The sequence below is a fragment of the Bos mutus genome, chromosome 28 (assembly GCF_027580195.1).
Source record: "Bos mutus isolate GX-2022 chromosome 28, NWIPB_WYAK_1.1, whole genome shotgun sequence".
Classification (NCBI taxonomy): Eukaryota; Metazoa; Chordata; class Mammalia; order Artiodactyla; family Bovidae; genus Bos; species Bos mutus.
This window is the reverse complement of record NC_091644.1, coordinates 35302645-35326977: the sequence shown is the minus strand read 5'-3', so window position 1 is coordinate 35326977 and position 24333 is coordinate 35302645. Positions and strand designations below refer to the sequence as shown.

At 37.3% G+C, this 24333-nt stretch overlaps 1 protein-coding gene across 1 annotated transcript in view; it reads left to right on the top strand.

Annotated features, from left to right (window-relative positions):
- Positions 1–24333, top strand: part of RYR2 (ryanodine receptor 2) — an 819609-nt gene that overhangs the window by 635104 nt on the left and 160172 nt on the right. Inside the window, exons 61-64 of the mRNA XM_070364567.1 lie at positions 794–858; positions 3265–3386; positions 11509–11558; positions 22752–22812. Coding sequence (XP_070220668.1) covers positions 794–858; positions 3265–3386; positions 11509–11558; positions 22752–22812 — 298 coding nt within the window. The remainder of the gene's footprint in view (positions 1–793; positions 859–3264; positions 3387–11508; positions 11559–22751; positions 22813–24333) is intronic.

Sequence of the window (24333 nt, the reverse complement as noted above, 5' to 3'; positions counted from 1 at the left end):
TTCTGCATATCATTGTGATTATTATAGTTTATTACTACCTCTTCAGTATGCATGAAATCTCTTCTGTATGCATGAGGGAATGAGGAAATGCCACCTTTTAAGCTAAATACATTAGGTCAATCAGTTCTTAACCTTGAACTCATTTTCTATACATGGGGAAACTTTGGGGATTTTTCCTTTGCTTGTGGAGATTATCTTTGGACATTGGTGAACTTCTTTGTTCTTTAGCAGAATGTTAATTTTCCAACCTAGTATTCTAATTGTAGTCCTCCCCCTCATCACAGGCACTGGCTTCCTGCAATTTTTCCTTTGGCATATTAATATTAATAGCTTTAGCTTTGTCACACCAAGAAGTAACTGTCTTTATTGGAGACTAGTGTTAAAATCTAATGAATTTTGTTTATTTAAAAACACTTCTCTACTCACTTTTCTTACCCCTGTGAGCTTCTTTCTCACTGAAATAAAATGTGGGATTTTACTGCTAAAAATGTGGACTTTTTACTTTATTCCAGTTTTCTCAGTACATGTTAATAAGATCTCAGAGTTTTATCGGAAGTTTGTGATTGTAACCACATGTGTGGGCTGTCTCAAAAGCTTTTTTATTTTGACTTGGGTACATTTTTCATCTTTTTTTTTTTTCATTAATGACACTGCTAAGGTTAACCTTTCTCTCTTTGTGTTCAGTTTAGGAGGGTAACACGTTTAGCAGTGTGTTCTAAACTTTGCGTTTTGGGTGAATATTTTGCAGTGTTTGAAGTGCAACATGTACCTAAAAAACTCTTCATGTCTACAGATGGTGGCAGCAGAAGCAAAGGAGAACATTTCCCTTATGAACAAGAAATCAAGTTCTTTGCTAAAGTACAGTATACAATCTGTCTTGTTTTTCCTTCAATATGTTTGTTTACCAAATATACTCTTTAGATAGTCGCCTCTTTGCAGAATGCACTTGTCTACAAATATGAATTCTCCTCTTAGTAAATATTCTGTGGCACGAAAATAACTGCATGAATCATGTAGGATAAATTTGCTCCCAGCATCCTTGGTCATACTTAAAATAACTTGTTCTGCTCTCTGTACGGTATTCCTCAAATGACTTTGTTCTCTATGAAGTTTGACTCAAAGTTCTCTCTTTTTGGCTTCATCATATGACATAAAGGAGAAATAGCTACTTCCTAACATTTGAATATTGATCTGACTTTAAAATTTTAGATGCATATTTCTTCATTAAAGAGGAAAAGCCTGAGTTAATTTTTAATGATTATATTATAACCTACAGTATAGAATCTTTATTGTGAAGCCTGAGTCCTACTCAGAAAAGGAAAACTGAAGCTCAGACAGGATCAGTTGTTCGTGGTTAGAGTATAGCCTATCATTTTTATTTATTCCACTTAATATGAATTCAGCAAAACTCTGCTCTATGTCTGAAACATTCCTGACTTCCTTTCAGCCAGTACAGGAAAGAGATGAAGAGTTGCAGAGTCTCCACGTTGGGTCCATTCACTTACTCACTGTTTACTGTGTGTCTGGTCTGTGTCATGCATTAGCCTACAAGGATGTAGATTCAGTGTCACAAAGACAGAATTCCCTTGGGATGCTTTCCTATTTACAACATGTTTTAGTTAACCTGAAGACCTGATTATTTTTGTCAGGTTCCTTTCAAAGTACTTGTATGTGGTCATTTGTAAAATGGCATGTTATTTTGATTGATTAATATTTGGCTTCTGTTTTCAGAATTGTTATTCTTTATTATAAGGGAAATTTCTCCTGTCTGTTCTTTCCATTCAGTATAGCACCCAAAGTCCGTATCAGTCATCTGAAGTTTGTCTTAGGCTGCACATTGCTAGGTATCTATTCTACTAGGGTGTAATCCTCCTTGATAACCAGTGATCAAGAAATGCTGTATTCATGACCTCTAATCATGCATTTAGACTACATTCTTGTATACCATTGCCAGCGTGCTCAGCACTCCTAGTGATTTTGTTTGCAGATGCCTAATGAGGCTTAATTTCTACTCACTCTGTGATTCATTCATTCACATATTTACTGAGTACCTATTATATGTCAGTTGCTAAGTTCAGGCAATGTCACAACTTTTTAGGCAGATCACTGGAAACTTGTGTATTCCTATTATTAAAAAATAATAAATATATTATTTAAAATATACCATGTAGGAAAAAATTAGATTTAGACTAGAGTCTAAATACTGATAATGCCTATTATTATCACCTTTTTCATTTATTTCTTCAATGAATATATATCTAATGCTTGCTGCAGGCTTGCAGCAGAGTCCTAGGCACAAGTGAATCAGTGATAAATGAAACAGAGCAAGCAGGGGTCATAGAGGCCAAGAGAGGGGTTTAAACAATCCCCCAAATGTTTTTATCTCTCATGCACCTTATTGACTCTTAGGGAGACAGACTAATCCAAAGTCACACAAATAAAATATAAAATTGCAAATGATGTTAGAGGACCAGAGGATATGGGGAGTTTATGTCCGTGATAGGCCAGCAAAGGCTTACCTGATGAAGTGCTGCTGCGCTGAGGCCTGCAGGAGGGGTGGAGTGACTCGGTGGTTACTGGGTGTGGGAAGGACATTTCAGACAGAGGGCATGGCATGTATACAGCCTGTGGATGGGGGAGGGGCGATTGGACAAAGGCCAGCAGGATTAGAGTGCAGAATTGAGAGGTAGGCTTTGATCAAGGCCAGGGATGAAGAACTTTGTAAGTCGGTAAGTGGCGATGTGTCTGAGTAAATCATTCACTGTCTTCATCTCAAGTTATCTTCATCTCCATCTTCAACCTCGAAAACAGAGTTGATAACACCTACCATACAAAGTGGTCACTGGGACACATGGGATTATAGCATGTCAGATACAGTCCTCAGACATAGTAGAGACTCCATAGAAGGTCATCCTTGATTGCCTTTGAATCTTTTGGGCACGAAACTGCAGTGTGTGAAAATATTAAGACTATTTCATTTGAGAATGTATTGAGACTAATTTCAAACACTGAAAATTCAGTGTGTTTTTCATAATGACACCCCACTCCAACCTACTCCTGCGTCCCCCTCCCCCGCCACACACACACATGCACGGACTGGAGAGAGCAGAGAGGGATACTCTGAAATGGTGCTGACTGGCATGGCTGTGAATGTTGGGGACTCATTGCATGTGAACAGAGCTCTGGCTGCACCAAAGACTCAGCATGCATTGGTCCCCCAAAAGATTCCACTGTGTAGATCTGTTTTCTTTTCCTTTCTTTCAGGTCGTTCTTCCTTTAATTGATCAGTATTTCAAAAACCACCGTTTATACTTCTTATCTGCAGCAAGCAGACCTCTCTGTTCTGGAGGACATGCATCAAACAAAGAGAAAGAAATGGTGACTAGGTAAACAGCTATAAAAATAAAGACTATTGTTTAAGTGTATTTGCATTTGAGAAAGAGTATCTCAGGATCTTGAAGTAGGAGCATGCAGAGTGTTCACCCATCTTCCTTGGCCCCTGGGAATCAAATACTACAAAGATGATGGTTTGGGCAAGTTAATACATGTGTTCTAGGTATTGAATTTTCTTATATTTTACTGCTAAATATAATACTGAGTTGAGGGAATAAAATACACAGTTCAGAATCCACAAGTAGAGGCTAGAGATACATTAGTATATTAGTATTTTTGATAAATGATGCTCTTAACATTGGTTTCATTAAAATTTTTTCAAATCTAATATTTTTGCCGGCCTGTATGTTTCAGGAGGGCAAGATCTCATTTACAGTAATTATAATTTTAAATGAAAAAAATTATGACCTATCCTGGAATAAAATGATGTAAACATATATACTTTCTGAGGTTTTCCATTCACACCACTCAAGCTACATCCTAGCAGTGCTTTCTCATTTATGTTTAAACCTAAGTATTCTTTAGATTTGTGATTCTGCTGGCAATTTCAAGTCTGAGTCCTAAAAATTCTGCCAGAAGTTAGGATGCATGAGAATCAATTCCTGAGAAAGTCTGCTTCTGTATTACACTGCTCAGGAGTCTATACCAAGCTTATAGATTGTATTGAAAAAAAATTTCTGTGAAAATGAGTCCCCTGTATAAAGCAGAATATAGGATTTCCTTGGACTTCACTTTCTTTTTATCTATCTATTGCTGTTTAGCAAAATTATCACAGGTTTAATGTTTTAAAAGAATATGCATTTATTATCTCACAGTGTCTATGTATCTGTCAACAGTACCTTGCTTAGAAAACAAGCCTCTTTTTTTTTTTAAGACATTTTAGAGCAGTTTTAGAGTCATAGCATGGACTTGACTTTAATAATATGCTGGATGGCAGTGCAATATCAGCCTATTGAACAGAATGAGATGAGATTGAATATAGCCTGCCACCAGAGGGTAAAGAATAAATAAGATTCCTTTGTTACATAACACTGGGGGTGGGATTTTAAGCTCATCTCTTGAGTTTGTTTATTGCCTGTTTTACCAACCAATAAGTAGCCAGTTATGTGATGTAGGATTGCAACAGCATTAAAAAAGTTTCCAAACTTCTTCAAATAATAAGGTTCTTGTGAAGCTGATAAAGATAACAGAGAATCCATCCCAGTGGCTTACTTTGTTTACACAAACTGTGTTACCGGAAGAAAAGAGAAGGAAGAACTATTTTCCAAGATACAAATTTCATCCCTTGCCCACTTGGGCCTGGCCTTCTTTCCGTCTTCTCTGGGAGAGAGGGGGACCCTTCCCGCCTCAGTTCATACATGCACTCATCCACATCGCTGGCCCCGTGTCCCCCTGTGGACAGTTGAGTGCACACTGTAGGTAGAAGAACACCAGTGCACTGTTACCTTAAACACCAACACCAAGGCAGCTGCACAGGCACCTGGTCGTCTCTGGCCAGTTAGCCTTTTGTAACAGAAACTTTGTTCTTACAGGTGGTGTTAATTTAATGACATTCAGTTACATAAGTGAACACAATATAATTAGAGAATATAGGGGGGAAATTAAAAAAAATGTGTGAATTCTGCTCTTTCCCCTCCCCTTTTGGGTTTTGTTATCGTCATTTCAGTTTTAGTCTTACTCTGAGAATAATTCACTAACTATAGAAGTAACTAATTTTCCTTTACCAAATATATCCCTCATATAATAAATCAGAAGAACAGCATGAGTCTGTGCTAGCCTCCACTGATGTAGTTTGGGGCCCTTATAGTAATACTTCCCCAGTTTTTAATGATTTCATCTTCAAATTTTTCTTCACCTCTTGGAAAGAGGGTTGATAAGTTTTACTTCTCCACTGAGCACTTCCAAAAGAAATATATGCCATTAAAATTCCAACACACAGAAATGAGAGATATAATGGGAAAAGTAACTGATTTCTTTATAGTACTTTTGTGCCAAACATAGTTTGAACTTAAGCTCAGAGAGAAAAAAAACTCAGAGTGGAAAAATGAATAAGGTGATGATAAGCAAATTATGGTACATGTTGTCCAGTCATTAAAATGATGATGGATATAAATATGTGACAACTTAGGGAAATTATTTAAAAAATAAAATACATGTTCAAATAGTATTGATCTGGATTTTTTTTTAAACTATATTTTTAGGTATAGAAAAGTAGTGGTAAGGGATAAATTTATTGTTAATGGTAGTTTTCTTTATGTAGTACATGTAGATTTTGTATTACTATTTTTATGTGTTTTCTAAGTTTTTAAAATGAAAAAAATCTTACCTTAATAATCATAAAACTACGTTTTAAAATAACCAACATCACTGCCACATTAATGAAAACAAACAATTTCTTTGGCATGTTGAAGTGGAATCACTGAAATTTATAAATCTGATTTTGTACCACTTCAGCTAAGTATTACTTTAGTGACTAAAATAAGTAAAAAAAAAAAAAAGAATGAAATAGATTAAAAAAAACTGACCCTGCTACTGTGAACATACAAGCATAGCTTCATACACATAATAAGCATTGCCATGATTTAATAGCTGTGTGTAGCTATAGTTGAGTGGGTCTAAGTTAACTTTTCCACAATTAAAACCAAGTTGTTCCCATGAGTTGTTTGAATACCTTCTGGCACTAGAAATTATATATCAAGCATTTATTGCTCTGCGGCACTCCAGGAGTGTTCATGGCAGTGGCTAAGTGTATGGGAATACATATAGTTCCAGTAGCAGAAAGCCAGGCAGTGCTATGGGATTCCAAATAAAGTAAGACTGCTTTGGATGGGTATGGATGGGCTAAGATGTATGGAAGTCATGACAGTCAAAGATGATCTTAGAAACATGCAGATCAGAGATTAAGAAAGGGGGATATTTTCTAGAAAACAACATAAAGAGTAGAAGCTGGGTCATTTAGGGGAAGTGTAGGTTATATAGATTCCTTATGGAACACTGTAATTGATAGTAACTGCCAGAATAAAATGTCATTTTTCTTTAAAAAAAACATTTTTAAAATAATTCATGAGCACTAAGAAGACATTAATGCTTTTTAAATAGAAGAATTGAGAACAGCCTGGCAGCAAAAGTAGGATTGATAAGAGTAGCATGGCTAGGCAGAGAAGGCGATGGCACCCACTCCAGTCCTCTTGCCTGGAAAATCCCATGGACGGAGGAGCCTGGTGGGCTGCAGTCCATGGGGTCGCTGAGTTGGACACAACTGAGCGACTTCACTTTGACTTTTCACTTTCATGCATTGGAGAAGGAAATGGCAACCCACTCCAGTGTTCTTGCTTAGAGAATCCCAGGGACAGGGGAGCCTGGTGGGCTGCTGTCTATGGGGTCGCACAGAGTCGGACACGACCCAAGCAACTTAGCAGCAGCAGCAGCAGCATGGCTAGGAGACCACAGCAGCCGTTCAGAGCTATGACAGGGATGCAGGCTGTTGTAACAGAAGAGATGCCTCCAGTAGGTGGTGCTACCCTTGGGTTTGTTCAGCAAGTGTTCTGAATGCCCGCTGGGTACAAGATGCTATCCTAGGTCTGAGGATAAACACACAGGTACGAGGGCACAGTTCTAGCTTTAATGGACTTAGAAGTTCAGCTGAGTAGACACATACATATAGAGCTAGGCCGTATACTACGTTGTGATGAGTGTCATTGGAGCCATATATAAAGTGCTGGGAATGCAGAGGAGACATTAACACAGAAAGAGGCTGGGTGTGAGAAACACAGGAGGAGGAAACCAGCGTGCCTCAGTAATGAGTCTTGTGGCAGGGAAACAAGAGAAGGCCAACGTGGGGCTGAAGTTTCTGTACTGAGTGGTTAGAACAATGCTGGTGTGACTAATGAAAGCAAGATACTTCAGAAGAACTAGTTTTGAGGAAACAATGGAAACAGTGACAGATTTTATTTTGGGGGGCTCCAAACTCGCTGCAGATGGTGACTGCAGCCATGAAATTCAAAGACACTTGTCACTTGGAAGAAAAGCTATGACCAACCTAGACAGCATATTAAAAAGCAGAGACATTACTTTGCCAACAAAGGTCCATCTAGTCAAGGCTATGGTTTGTCCAGTGGTCATGTATGGATGTGAGAGTTGGACTATAAAGAAAGCTGAGTGCTGAAGAATTGATGTTTTTGAACTGTGGTGTTAGAGAAGACTCTTGAGAGTCTCTTGGATTGCAGGGAGATCCAGCCAGTCCATCTTAAAGGAAATCAGTCCTGAATGTTCATTGGAAGGACTGATGCTTAAACTGAAACTCCAATACTTTGACCACCTGATGCAAAAAGCTGACTCATTTGAAAAGACCCTGTTGCTGGGAAAGATTGAAGACAGGAGGAGAAGGGGATGATAGAGGATGAGATGGTTGGATGGCACCGACTCAATGGACATGAGTTTGGGTAAGCTCCAGGAGTTGGTGATGGACAGGGAGACCTGGAATGCAGCAGTCCATGGGGTCACACAGAGTCGGACATGACTGAGCGACTGAACTGAGGTGGCGCTAGTGGTAAGGAACCCGCCTGCCAAAGAAGGAGACGTAAGAGGGATGGGTTCAATCCCTGGGTGGGGAAGATCCCCTGGAGGAGGAAATGGCAACCCACTCCAGTATTCTTGCCTGGAGAATCTCATGGACTGAGGAGCCTGGTGGGCTTCAGTCAATGGGGTTGCAGAGTTGGACATGAATGAAGCAACTTAGCACAGCACAACACAGTTTTGAGAAGAGGTTGAGTTTGTTTAAACCGGTGCTTCTGGAAGAAGAAGTAAGTGCTAACAGGTCATTTTAGCTGGAAGTGTACAGCAGGAAGTGAGAAATAGGTGTTTGGTATTGGAGAGATCAGGGCAAGAAATGACGTATTTGGGGACAATCTATACCCATCTAATGATTGAAGCTTGGAAAGCAAGAGGAAACCAAGAGAAAAGTGGGGAGAAGCTGAAAGGGCTGAACACAAAAACTTGGAAAATTGTTACACTTGGAGGGTTTTCAGAAGTGGATATTTGAAGAACAGAGAGAACAACTCATTAGCAAAGAAGTGGGAAATAATACTGTAAAACAGAGACCAGGGTTTCACAGAGGTGAGTAGTTAATGATGCTGAGACTGTGGAAAGCCCTGCAGGATGGAGGCTGAAAAAGAGGTTATTAGATGAACTATTTGGAGGGTACTGAGAACTTCAAGGAGAAGCCACGAGGGGTGGAAAGGACACTCACAAGGCAGAGAGTCAGGGAGGAAGCTGCAGATGCATTTTGAATTCTTAAGTATGTTAGTAGTGAAGGGTACAGGGAAAGGGAGTAACAAGATTATGGAAAGTGCTTTAAAGAAACTATAGGTTAGCACTGATAATAGTCAGACCTAGAGTTTACACGGGAACTACACCCTGAAAGGGGATAGCACAGGAGGGGAGAGATATGATTTGTCTTTTTTGAGGACCTAAGAGTCGGACACGACTGAGCGACTTCCCTTTCACTTTTCACTTTCATGCATTGGAGAAGGAAATGGCAACCCACTCCAATGTTCTTGCTTGGAGAATCCCGGGGACGGGGGAGCCTGGTGGGCTGCCGTCTATGGGGTCACACAGAGTTAGACACGACTGAAGCGACTTAGCAGCAGCTTTCCATTGGGTTTACCAAAGAGTTCATTCAGGTTTTCCCATCTATATGATATGTCTTGAAAAACTGGAATGAACTTTTTGGCCAACCCAACATGTATCTGTATGTCTCTCTGGTGACACATCTGTTACTAATTAGGAATAACTAGGATTAGGAATCGGAGAAGGCAATGCAACCCACTCCAGTGTTCTTGCTTGGAGAATCCCCATGGACAGAAGAGCCTGGCAGACTTCAGTCCACAGGGTCGCAAAGAGTTGGACATGACTGAGCGACGAACAGGGTTAGGAAACAGCTGATATCATAAGAAGTCATTTTTCTGTGACAGATTCTCAGACGTAAATGTGATCTGATGGGATGGGATACAGAGCAATTCTGTTTCCCATCATCACAAAACATCCCAGGTTTAGATTAATCAGGTTACAACATGATCTGCGTATTAAAAACTCAACATCATCTCAGAATGTTTCACCCTAATACTAGAGAGGGTGAGTAACAGGTAAAAGATGCCGCTTAAAATAGTTTCCAATAATCCAAAATGTATGCAATTCTAAGATGCAAACACTCTCTTCAGATGGAGACGTATCCTTGTGGGGTTTCTTTTGGCTGTGTGACTTGGCATATGGGGCCTTAGTTCCCCAAGTAGGGATCAGACCCATGGCTCCTACAGTGGAAGCTTGGAGTCTTAACTAGACCACAAGGGAAGTCCCAGAGACAGAGCCTTAATGACTTAACACAGAGAAAGCTCAGTGAATGAGGATACCTGGAGAAAGGTGCTTTTGTTTTATTGTCTTTGTTCGTTTCAGTTAGAGCCTAAAGATAGATAATGCAGCTCAGTGGACTAAGGTTGAATCTTGTGTCTAATGTCTACTTGACAAGATCATTGAAAAAAAACAAAATGAGCACTGGTAAGAGATTTCCTAAGACTTCAGTCATTTAAGCACTTGCGGATGAATATTTTCTTGGAAAAGCTACCCTATGCCCTATATAATTACCTTTCACCAATAAATTATATCACATTGTTACTAAAGTGAGAAATAATGGGCAAAACGTACTGTGAAAGTGGTCAACATGAAAAAGGTGATTCTGTCTCCTTTTTCCCATTCTGCCATGAGCAGTTGCCAGCACTGTATTCCATGGCATAGTCTATATCCCCAGGACTGAGCATGTATATCTGTATCCTGGTAGTGATGGCAAAGATGGCAAGAGAGGACAGGGTTGTCAGGACATAGCTGCTACCATGACTGGAAAAATCAGGCTCAGTGTAGGTGGTGCTATACAAGTGGATTTTCAAAATTAGAGCTTTGGCAAGTTCTACTGTGGAACACCTGTGTGTCTGAGAGTTCAGAAGAGTGTGGATAGATGTGAAAATAATGTCACGTGTATAAATATGGAGGTTAAGTGTCATGATAGATATTTGCAAATGGCCCCTGGCTGGGAGGGGACTTCTGTGAGCCTGGGTTGGGAGTGCTAAAGGAGCACTCCCAGGTGTTAGAAAAGGCTTCTTGGAGTAAACATGTCCTGAGCTGAATCCTGAGGGATATTTAGAAGGGGCTGTAATGTGGAAGTGAGATGTTCTTAAAAATAGGACCCAACAAGAAAGTCACCAGGCTGCCTGGTGACAGACAAGACAGGACAAGACCAGGTACTGCCCAGATTCTGGGTTCTGATGTGAGCATTGGTGCACAGCAATGTCATCATGCTGAGTGCTGGGCACCCTTCTTTGGAGTCTTCTGTTGGTGAGCACCAGGAAGGGCACAGAGACCTGGGAACTCACTCTAGAGGAGATATATTTTTGACTCATGTATTAGCATTCAAAATCCTTTAAGTGATAACAGCTGTAATGTTTTTCTTTGAGTGATTATAAATGGTTTAAATTCTCTTTCTAGTTCATTGTGTGAAATTCACTGGATGCTTTGGTATATGTCTATGGGATAATGGTCAAGGTCTAGAAGAAGGAAAGTTCAAATGGGAAAGCATACTAAAAGTAGCATTTTGTGCACAAAGCACCATACTTCCATTGTTAAATAATGCCCATAACAACCACAAAAAATTCTAGAATTTCAGTAGTACTTTGGTACAGATAAAATTAATTTTTTTTCCTTATGGTTTTCTGTAGTTATACTTTTGTGGGGTTTGTATAGATTGCTTTTATATTAATTAGCTTTGCTTTCGATTTTTTTTGGTTCCTTTACTTATAATATGTGCTTTTTTAACCGTGTTTGTTAAAGATATGCACTCAAAGACTCTTTATTTAATACCTTTACTCCACATTCTGCTCAGAGAATTGATTCTTTCTGCGTGACATCATGTTGCTTTTTTCCGGCTCATATATCAGCTGTTTATTTTTCTTTTTTTCTTCTTCTTTTTTTTTTTTTTTGTTTTATTTCATTTGAATTTAATTTCTCCCTGTTTTTTCTACCTTCCCTTCCCCCTTTCCCTTTTCTCTTTTGTTTTTCTTTTGTCTTCAGCCTATTCTGCAAACTTGGAGTTCTTGTCAGGCATAGGATTTCACTATTTGGTAAGGAGACCCTTAAACAAATACTAGCATGGCCATCACTTGGTTTTCTTTGCCATTTTTGCACTGTGTTGTGTGCTGCTATGTTGCATGAATGCATGTTTGCATGGCTGCATGCATGGTCGTCATAGGCCAAGGTAAGGTCCTCAAGGTTGTTTATGAGTAGCATTACCTATAGTAAAATTGAAGACCGTAACTTTGTATACCAGTCCAAAGCACACTTGAAAATCACAAACTTATATTATTAAAGATCAAATGAATGAAAACGGCAGTTTCTACCTTATTTTATTTCAGAGGGGTGAAGCAAAACTGGGCCTCTGAATTTGTGTTTGCTTATCTCTGATAGATTAAATACCCATCCACAGTTTTTAATTGTACTTACTTTTTCAGTGCTCTTGACTACAAATTTGCATGTTGACTGTATTCCAGACATTGGAACTTCATAATAGAGACAGGCCTGGGTTTGCCAAAAGCAAGTTCTCTGGTACCTCCAAACCCCACAGTAGTCAGTTTTTGTTCATTTCTGAGAATTCATGTAGCTGAAGTTCATGTTCCCAAACCCTGCTTTCCAGTAGCCATGCAGGGCAGTCACTCACTTTTCACAGACTCTCCTTGCAGTGGGGCTTTAAGACTCTATAGCAGTTGGCAGTTTATTTTTTACACTTTCCTGCATCTGCATTTATAAACTGCCAAGGCAAATTTTAGCCCAAGGCTCTCTAGATTTTGAGACAGTGTTGTGGTGACTTCAGTAAGAAAACATTGAGTGTGTTTAGAGATTTATAAGTCCTAGTCCATTCACCAAAAACCCTAAGGATTATGTTATTTCTATAAAAGCCACAAAGGATAAACTGAGAAATAGGTACATGTATATGTGTGTGTGTGTGTGTATATATGCAAATAATTTTTACATTCTTTACATTTGTTTGAGAAATGATAGCTTCTGGATATGACTACTTAATGCTGCATTTGGTTTCTAATATTATTATATCCAACGTTTGGGTACTCTTAAGATATGATTCCCATAAATTGCTGAGGTTTTTGCATTAATGTTTCAGTTATCCAAAATTCATGGGGAAATTGCCTTCCGAATGATCTCCAGTTGACAGCCTTTTGTTTTGACTTCTCTTCAACTTAGAAAAACTTCTATGTAAATTATTCAGACAGAACTTTCATGTACTCTTTAACCTTTTCATAATAATTATGTATTCAAGAATTCTCCATCTGTCTTCAGAGAATACTGTCTAATTATATCTACCTCTGGTGGGGACCCCATAATACTTTCTGTTGTTTATCTCTAGCATCTTACATATTTTAACCTCTTGGTTTCCAATGTTACATTTTGCTATAACTTCACATTTTAAATTTTTTGAGGTATTCCATATATACAGTGAAGTACACAAATCTTAAGAGCAGCATGATGACATAGCTTGATGGAATTTTACATATATTTGCCCATTTTTCTCAGTTCAAGGCATAGAACATTTTCAGCATCCCAGAAGCCCACCTCGTGCCATTTTGCAATTTATAGCCCTCTGCAAAGGAACTATATTTAAACTAATCTAGTGGTCTACTAATGTAGACTTTCATTACCATGTATTAATTTTGCCTGTTGTTTAATCTCCTTTATTCCCTTTGAATATATTAAGGGCTCAGTAATGGAAGATAAATACATACTGTAACTTGTTGTAATAATCAGAGGAGAAGAACTGGATTTTGACCTTCATTTCATCTGTGATTCTAATATTTCATCTAGGCGTTGTATATTATATCCTTTTGCCTTTAAATATAACTATTTTTTATTTTTAACAGGAATTTATTGGAGAACTACTGTGTGTCTTTATCTGGAAAGCATACTTTAATGTGCATTTTATTAATGTCACATTATTTTTTCAAATTCGCTTTGGCATTTGCTTATAAAACAATACAAAGGTCAAGAAGTCTTTATTATTCAACAGTACTCTAATATAGCTTTGTCAACATTTTAGCATTTAGGTCTTAGACTTGTAAACTTTACATATTATAGCTATAGCTTGGTTTCAGACATTAACATGATGTCCTGAAGAAAATAATGGACTTTGATCAGAAAACCTGTATGTAAGTCCCCTCTTTGTAACTGAACCAGTTGAATGATCTGGACAAGGGACTTGACTTCTCTTGATAATTATTTATTTTATTTTTTTCATTTTGAAACTAGATTAAAATAACTACTAACTTTAGAGATCTATTGTATATATAAAATCTCATATGAGACGATGAATGTTAAAGTGCTTTGTAAACTGTAATCATACCACTTTCAAGTCTAAGGTATTCTTAGCCTTATTTGTACAGCTTATATTTAGATGACTCAAGTTACATACAGGCTAAACTAGGGCAGTTAGCTATTTAAAGTGCATGCACCATGAAATCTTTAAAATCTAGGCATTTTCACATCAAAGCAGAAGTGGTATAATTCAAGTATTTACTTTAAAAAAATTAACTTTTATTATCTTTTGGCCATATCATGGGGCATGCGGGATCTTTGTTACCCAACCAGGGATCAACCTGTGCCCCACCACAGTGATAGCATGGAGTCTTAACCACTGAACTGTCTGGGAAGTCCCAAGTATTGACCGTTTGATGTATCAATTTTACCATTGTGGATTTTCCTAAAGAAAAAGAGACCTAACAGCATATATACAGTGGTCTTTTGTATATGGACATATTAATCTCTTACTTTTTTCTTTCACCCTATCTTTACATTATTTTTTTCTGTGTTCTGGGAGACACCTACTGATGATCAAAATGTTTTTCCTGTACTTAGTTCAAAAAATTGTTCACGGCCTAACTTAAGAATAAAGTGAGACAGAAGTGAAAGTTGAATTTAACAAAGAAATACTTGGGGTTGTGTCAAGTAGCAAAACATATAGAAAGAAATACATTAACCTGAAACATGTCAGGAAGGTGCGATTAGTGATAAGAAGGAAGCATTAAAAAACACCAGGAGGCAAAACTCTTGTCATGATGGTGGTAATTGTGGGAAGCTGAGTTTGATCAGCAATGGAATATTTATTCCAAGGTGGCTGCCAGATTATATCTCTAAAACTTCATCTCTAGTTCAGAAAATTTTCTGATATATAAAATGAGGATTCCCCAAATTTAAACTTCTATATTTGCTTTATCTTTTACCTACTTTAAAATATTTTCTATACATTGAAGCACACTAAGAATTAAAGAGATGAGTCATGTTTTTATGCCTCATATATGCTTTTAAAGGTGTTTAAACCACTTCATTTTATCTTAGAAAAAGGTAGGATTTTTAAAAAGGGGAACAAGCCATATTCCCAGCATAACAGTAGTTCTGGTATACCTGTAAAATAATGTATGGAAAAAATAGTAAGTAAAATAGCATCTGTTTTATACATAGGGCTTCCCTGGTGGCTCAGTGGTAAAGAATCCACCTGCCAATGCAGGAGATGTGGTTTCAATCCATGGGTAGGGAAGATCCCCTGGAGAAGAGAATGGCAATCCACTCCTGTATTCTTTTCTGGGAAATCCCATGGACAGAGGAGCCTGGCAGGCTGCAGTCCATAGGATCGCAAAGAGTTGGACACAATTTAGCGACTAAATAGCAACAGTTTTATATGTAGTCTTCCCTTTTGACTTCTGAAATGCTTGCTAGTAATTATAAGTTGGTGTATTTTGGAACAAATAAGTTCTTGTACTTTGGAAAATCAGTTAGAACTGGCTAAGACCCAGGCAGGTTGACAAGGTATAAGGACCCCATGTGCCATATTCAGGGACACATTGTTGACTAATGAAATACTGCTTTTAATGCCTCCATTTTCCCTCATTTATGCTAAGTCCCTCACTTTGGACTTCCCCGGTGGCTCAGATGGTAAAGCATCTGCCTACAACGCAGGAGACCTGGGTTTGATCCCTGGGTTGGGAAGATCTCCTGGAGAAGGAAATGGCAACCCACTCCAGTATTCTTGCCTGGAAAATCCCATGGACGGAGGAACCTGGTAGGCTACAGTCCATAGGGTAGCAAAGAGTCAGACACGACTGAGCAACATTTGGTATTTGGTATGCTAAGTGGAAATTCTGAATATCTAACTAACTAATTTTAAGGCAATTAGAGAATCCTCAACTTCTGCTATTATAGCCTATTTAAGGCTCTCAGTTATTTTTAGAGGAAGTGGAATCTGGCAACCATAACTCCACAGGAATAGCGTGGTGACACAGGACTTCTTCACGGCTTTCTTTTTCCATGTGGAAGTAAATCAAATGCCTTAATGACATTCATTTTCTGCATTCATTCAGTAAATATTTTCTGTGTGTGAGGCATTCTCTTAGGCTCTGAGGATAGAAAAATGAAGATTTCTTTACCTTTTTACTACTCCCAACCTAAGCCAATATACAGGTGGCTTTCACCTGCATGCCTCTAAGAACATACTAACCCTGCTCTCAGAACTCCCTCTTGCCTTTCTAAACTGTGTTCCAAAACCATCATCTCTCGCCTCCCCTCCAAAAAACAAGACAAAGCAAAAAATGATCTCAAAACTGAATATACTCTTGTGTAGCCAGTGGCTTCCCATTTCTCTAGAATTAAGATCAGAATTCTTAATCTGGCCATTTAATCTGGTTAGTGTTTTATAGTCTGCCCTCCGTGTACCCCTCCATCCCTGTTTCCCAGAGAATTCTTGCTTCCTCACGATGCCTCAGCTTAAGTGGTCTTCCTTCTGCTTCTTGAAAGTGTCATTTTCATATCTGCTCAGGCCATTTGCACCATCTGTGATTACTGACTGTAATGGGATCCTGTATATGCCCCTCTCCAGTCCCTCACACCTATAATGGGATGAACTATCCACCGTTCAGATTTCAACCTAAGTAGTATTCTGGAAGATATCTCTGGAAGTATCTCTGGAAGATCATAGCTGACCTCTCTGATTATACTCGCTCTACTATTATAACATTCTCTTAGCTCTATGTACTTTTCCTTCATCTCAGTGATGAGTTACTAGATTAATTTTTCTCTCTGGTGCAAAACTCAGCTCTTTGAAGGCTTATTTTTGTATCCTCAGAGCCCAGGAGGAAGTCTGGCACATAGTGGCTGTTTTATAAATATCTTATGATGGAATGAATCAACCAACCAGGTCTTACCTTTAAGAAAACTACAGTCTAAAGAGTAGATAAGTAAGCAGATGCTTTTAGCAATGAGATAAGTGCTATCAGTTTGGAATTTTCTTACCTTCACAAATAGCCCAAACTTTACATTTTTTTCTCCTTGAGAATAAGAAAAATATAGTATCCACTTATCTCACAATTGGTGAGAATCACATTTTTAAAAAATTCTTAAAGCCTTCCACTTAGAGCACTTACATTGAAAAGGAAGTAACACTGTAACTAATGACTCTTAAAACAAGATCATTAAACTCTACTAACAATGATCTATTCAGTTCAAGTAACTATTCAAGAAGGCTGGCACAAAATAGTTATCATTTAGAGGCTTTGTCTACTTTCCTGTTTTCTGCTGAGTTTTTAACACATTAGCAAGACAGTTAATTAGCAAGACAGTTAGTCCAGAGTCCTAGGATTTACTGGAGAATTTCCAGCTTTGATGACAAATAGGTTTCTAGGAATGCCTGGAGTAGAGCAAGCATTTTGCAGCATGATCAACATATTTCTTATCAGCAATATTTCTTCTGGTTGACCTCAATAACCCTAGAACTCAACATTTTCACATCATTAATACAGCTCCAATATTAGCTTCATGAATATTGGACAAGTATTATCACATGTTTAAATGAAGCAACAGGTTTTGTTAAAATACAAGTTTTCTCCCTCTAGGGTGAGTATGACTGATTTAAACTGGTGCCAAAATCTTAATATTGTTTTTAAAAGAGTTTTAATAGTAAATAGAGTAATATTATGAATTCTATCCATTGATATCTCTCTCTGATTAAAAAATTAGTGGATTAAGTTTATGTTGATTCCCCTTGACCTCCCCCCCACCCCAAACTCTGTATTTAAATGAAGAGTTTTCTTGTATCAGGAGATATTAGAAAATATTACAGTCATCCTTCCATATCTGCAGGCTCTGCATCTATGAATTCAACCAATCAGGGATCAAAAATACTCAAAACAAATAATTCCAGAAGGTTCCAAAAAGTAGTGCTTGAATTCACCATACCTCAACAAATTTGTACATAACTTTTACATTGTATTCTTTATTATTAGTAATCTAGAGATGATTTAATGTATAAAGGAGGATGCATGTAGGTTAAATGTAAATACTATGCTATTTTATACAAGGGACTCAAGCATCCTTGGATTTTGGTGTTGGGGAGGGTCTTGGGACCAGTCCCCTGTGGATACTGAGGAACGACTGTTAATGTTTGTATTGTCCCTAAAAAGGTTCAGATTGTGTATATGTTTGTTTAATAGGATACATATAATGAAATGAAAGTCATTTGAAGCACTAAGAATCCCTGAGGATAGTGCTCTGGGAGAACTGAGTATGTCATTATGCTAAGAATTTAATGGTTTAAATTAAATTTTAAAAATAGCACAATCTGCTACTTTTTTTTTCTTTTTTTTAATTTTATTTTTAAACTTTACATAATTGTATTAGTTTTGCCAAGTATCAAAATGAATCCGCCACAGGTATACATGTAAAGTTCTATTTTCTATTGGAGTATAATTGGTTAACAATGTTGTGCTAGTTTCATGTCTACAGCAAAGTGATTCCGTCATACATATGCATCTATTCTTTTTAAAATTATTTTCTCATTTAGGTTGTTAGAGAATATTAAGCAGAGTCCCCTGTGCTATACAGTAGGTCCTTGTTGATTATCTATTTTGCATATATAGCAAGTTTCCTTTATACATTAGGAAACTCTTGCTTTTATCATACATACTGTCCTAAAACTACAGAATCTTTCAGTCACATTAAGACCTTAAGGATCCTCTTAATGATGAATGGTGGTTTAGTCACTAAGTCATGTCTAACTCCTGTGACTGAAAGATTCTGTAGTTTTAGGACAGTATGTATGAGAAAAGCAAGAGTTTCAATGTATAAAGGAAACTTGCTATATTAAAAATAGCCTAATTCTTATAGAGAGTAAATATCAGACTCAGACATTTCAATGAACATAATATCAGAAGATAGATACTTCTTTCATTTCAATATGCCACTCTGAGAGGATTTCCTGACTTTGAGCAAAAGAATAGCATGTGCAATATATGTTCTAGTTGAACTGAAACTTTTCACCAAGTTAGGGACTCAGTAATTTTAATCTTTTCAATATCACAGACTTTGGAAGTAATGAAATCTTCAGCATGCTTCAGTTTCTTCCTACTCATAATTTGGAGAGAAATTTTTACCTTTTAGCATAATTTTATTTCATCTTCTTAATAAAGATTTTTCTAAGGTTAATCATCTCTTCAGAGAAGATAGTATAATGAGATATTGTATCAGGAGCCATGTTAGGAAAGTAAAGAAGAATAAAAATTAGAATAACTGTTGACTGTTTTCCTAGGAGGAAGTCAACATTCTGCGAATTCTCAGTATATTAGTTTATAAAACAGCAGCAGTTACATGTATCAAATTTTGGATACCATTGAAAACTCCTGAACTGTAGAAACCTTATATTTAAAACCACAAAACAGTTTGAGATTAAAATGCAAAAAGGATATTTTGACTCTAACAGCTTTAGCTTTGTTATTATTTAGGGGGTTGTTTTATTTTATGAGTTGCTAACAATGTTTTTAAAAACCCTATGCTTGCTGTATGTTGTCATTAGATTCTATGAGCTGTAATTTTAATTTTGTACCTTTGTATCTTTGCTGTTACACACACACACACACAAACACATAATCTTAAAGATATTAGGTAATCCGTAAGTATTGTTTAGAAGTACGAGAGTTATGTTTGAAGACAGAGGAAGTAGCTTGAACTTGGAAAAAACACCAGTTGAAAGTATCAAACTTTTGGTTTTTATACTACTTAGAGCAGTTAAGAAATTGCATACAGTTAAGTATGTGAAAATACAGTCATCACCTTAAAGTTTTAACATCTTACTATGCTCTGAACTAGCCCCTCTGCTTCTTACTAATAGTGTGATTGACATTCCTGATGATGGTGATCTATATCTCCTTCAGAAGGACAATATCCAGGTTGCTATTTTATTTAAAAGTCTTACTGCATACTTTATCTCTTCATGATTAACCATTAGTTTAGGCATCTATACATGCCAATGAAATTGATTCTTTTGCTTGGTCCATACATTATAACACTAAAGTTCAGTTAATACTTTCTTTCATTCCTTAGGGTCTTTTCCCCACCATTTTTTATGGAGGGCTGTTTCCATTTAAAGTTGTACTCTCTGATCTGGAGTGTCCGAAAATGTATATCTGCCTGAGCTTATAGTTTTGTGACTTTGATAATCACAGAAATCTCATATTCACCATACAGATGTTCACTGGACCCACAGAACTTGTCTAGCCACTGGTGCCCTTTCTTCCTCTTCATACTTACATCCATTGTCATCCCACAGATACTAATTGAGCTCCTGCTATGGGTCAGGCACTAGTCTAGGTGCTGGGCTACATCAGGGCACAAAGCAAACAAAAATCACACCTCACAAGCTTATACAAATAGACGTTTAAAATGCCCTGAGCCTCCTTTTGGAAAAAGGCATTGCCAGGCTCAGTATGAAGTACAGATACTGATCATCTGTATAAAGGGACAATATAACTGTGAGTTTTAGGAAAAGAGTTAGAGGCCAGCCTCTCTGAATTGGTGCTGACTTTGGTTGCATTATTAGATTCATAGGCATCGCTTTGTATCCCCTCTCCCTCCCAGGCCTTCGCTCTGTCATTTTCTGTGCTGCGTCCTCCTTATGATTTTTACCTCCAAACATTAGAGGTTATTGGACCTTTCTGCCTCTATATTTATGTTCATGCTAACATTTCATTCAGCCCCATGATTCAAAGAAATGTCCATATGCTTAGGAGACCCAGATTTACAGCTGCAACTTAGATCTCATCTCTGCACTCCGGATTTTTGTATCAGTTGCCTATTCCATATCTCAAGCTGAGATGAATAGGCCCATTGCACTTCACCTGTTGAAAGCAGAATACCCAACTCCCACCCTCCCATCCCCTTGCATTCTCTGACGTCCACCTTGTACTCTCTACACATCACTGAATCCTACCACCATTCACCCAACTGCTCAGACACTTGCTCACCCAAACAGTTGCGGAGTTATCCTTGTCTCCTTTCCCTCTCACCAACTTGCAACACATAAGCAAAAACTGAACATACGTTCTTAATTGCTTCACCAATAATATCCCAGGCCAAATTTGCCATCTTCAATCTACTGGTTCTAGACTACTGCAAGGGCTTCCTAACTCACTTTTACTCTTGCCCTCCCAGAATTTGGCACACTGGAATTAATCCTCTTAACGTATAAATTGGCTCACATTCTGTTCAAAATGTCTTCCTATTGCACTTAAAAAAATAAAAAGTCCAAAGTGCTTGCTCTGGTTGTGATACTCTAGAACTTGGTTCCCTTGTCTCCACCATATATTCTCCTTCTTTTTCCTGAATTTGTCCACAGCATCCATCTTGACTTCCTTGCCAGGATCAGTAGGTTCATTTTCTGCCCCAGAGCCTTTGCACATCTGTTTGTACCACCTGGGCTCTTCTCCCATATATATACATGGTTTGTCCTTTCACTTCATTTAAATCTCTGCTCAAATGCCATCTCCTTGGGGAGGACCCAATGACCACTCCCCCTGTTACTCTATCCAGTTGCTCTCATCCCCATTCCCTGCTATATATACTTTTACCTTGGCTATATATTATGTAACATTGATTTTTTTTTTTTTTTGGCTTAATAGTTCATTATGTGTCCCCCATTAAAATGCAAGTACCATAACTCTAGCTTATTACTGGAAGTTTAAGAGTACCTGGTATTTATCGTGTATTTATTGAGTGAATGAATAACTAAATGAAAAATACTTCTAAGGACTATAGTAGAAGCCCTAGCACTGCCACCAGTTAATAGACAGGGGCATGACAAATTCTGCCCTTCTATGGATTTTGTCATCATTATTATTGGAAGTTCTGAGATTCAAAGCATGAGATTAATGGAACATTTACTGAAAGAACTCAAGAGTCTCAGCAATGAATACCTAATTTATTTTTTCGTATTTGTGTTATACCACTAAACTGGAATGCCCACACACTAAGGAAATTATTAATTTCCATGTATGTTTAATTCATTCATTTTAGGGTACTTTTGTGTATAAAGAGTATAGTATACTCAAATGTTTTAAAAACTCACATTCAAATAAGAGTTGTCAACCTAAGGACCAGGAAATTATTGTGTATATTACATGTAGGAAAGCATGAAATGAAGAAGTGATCAGTGTCAGACTATATTGTGTGTGGTCACTTTGTTACTTTGGATTCATATTTTCTTTATTGTATCCTTATCATAAAGTAAAATATATGTATTATATGATTCATATTTCTGTACTTAGTGATGAAATATTCCTATAAAATAAGTTTCATCTTATTTTTCAAGGGGAGTTGCCCCATTTTAGATATCTCATAAGTAATGTCTAACTTCTTCAGCCTCTGATACTTTCTTACATGATGGTTTGGTACTTCTTTTTCACCAAAGACCAACAACATTCAGGCATGTTAGTTCATGTGAATGCAGTTAAATTCAGGCAAAATAATTCATCTTAATGCTGTTGAATGCAATAAGAAAGCAGACATACTTGGGGTAATTAAAAGGGAATTAAATTTTATTAGACTTTAACTCACCTCATTTCACAGAGGATATCGGCTGACTTAAAAAGTTGACATACAATATGATTTTAAAATAATGTGAACTGGTATTGGGAGGGGGATATGTTTGAAGAATCCAGTTAAAATTCTTTGGATGGTGCAGTGCTTTGAATGCTTCTTGAGTATGTCAGCTATTTGATGAAACATGCTTTATTGCTTTTCTACTTACATTTGCATAACCACTTTTAAGCAGAAAAACTGCATGATTTTAAACTTGATTATCAAAAAGTCCCTTGAATTGAGTTATCCTTATTGAGTTGTGCCTTGACTAATTTTTTGGAACACAAGCGTTAATAGAAAGAGGAACATTGAGAATTTCTCAGAGCAGTTTATACAGCTATTTGTTTCCTCTTTAGGGAACGATGCAACATCAATTGTCAACTGTCTTCATATTTTGGGTCAGACTTTGGATGCAAGGTAAATGGATATGTTTTTATCTCAGTCAATGAGTGTAAAAATGATATATACGAATCTGAAGAAAAAGCTAGTGTCTTCGTTGGAATTGTAATGAAGACTTCAGGTGAAAAAGAAAATATTTTATAAATTAATAATACAAGTAAGTAAGTGTTAGTCGCTCAGTCATGCCCAGCTCTTTGTGACCCTGTGGACTGCAGCCCACCAGGCTCCTCTGTCCATGAGATTTTCCAGGCAAGGATACTGGAGTGGGTCACCATTTTCTTCTCCAGAGGATCTTCCCAAATCAGGGATCGAACCCAGGTCTCCTGCACTGCAAGCACATTCTTTACTAACTGAGCTACAAGGGAAGCCCAGTAATACAAGAGCGTTATATTATTTTTATATATAATCAGATACAGATTGTTATTTAAATTTCAAGTAATTTCTGTAGTGGCTAGGTATATAATAGAGAGTTGCATTGGGACTATATCATGTGAGGTAAAAATAATGAGCTACAACTCTAGACAGCTTATTAACTTCAAAGCATGGTAGTTGTACTCCATTTTGTTATAATATTTAGTTTTATAGGAAACATGAGGGTTTTATTCTTATTTTACAGTTGAGTAAAGTGAAGCTCAAGATTCCATAATAAGTGTGGAAGTAGGCCAATTTCCAAGTCCGTGCACTTTCTACCCTGCCCTAATATCACCATGACCAGAAATCCAAATACAAAACCAATTTGGTTAGCTTGATTCAGCCATTAAACCATTCATTTAATTCATTAATTATCCAGGATATATCTAAATAAAAGTTCCTAAAAGTCTTCCACAGAGAATATTCAGTGATACCTTGAATTATTCATTTTAATGTTTAAGATTTTATTTGAGATGTTTTATATAATAAAACAAGAAAGAAGATACAATTATGCACCTTGATTTTCTACGTGAAATAGTGGCTTTTAGCATGTCACTTTCATACAGAGTTCAGTCTTCAGAGACGTATTTAGAAAAAACGGATTTTCTACCGTTAAAAGTAAAAAAAAAAAATGTCTATCAGTTGGTAACTTGGTTTAACCGCCATTAAATGTTTCTTTCACACCCATTGCCTCACAAAACAGTCTAGTTTTGTTGGATCTGAGGTGAACTAAACTGGCTCAGGACCTAAGTTTTGTTAGTCATGAAATAAGTATTCTCAAAATTTGAGACCACAGTTGAAAAGCATAAATCATTATAACTTTGGGAGCCATTTGGGATTTCCCTAACAGTCCAGTGGTTGATTCAGGGCTCCCAACATAGAGGGCAGGTTTGGGGTTTGATCCCTGGTTGGGGGATTAAGGTTCCTCATTTGTGCGGCCACAGGGAGGGTCGGGAGAGTAGGGACGATGTTTAGAAAAAAAAAAAAAAACTACATTTTGCTTCAAGATCCTAATTAAGTTGACTCTAAAGGCATTTAGGAAAGATTATGCATGTATGGAGTGATATTACTATAACTTCAAGTATATAAGAAAAATAATGTTATTTGAAAGTGGATTAAAAAAATTAA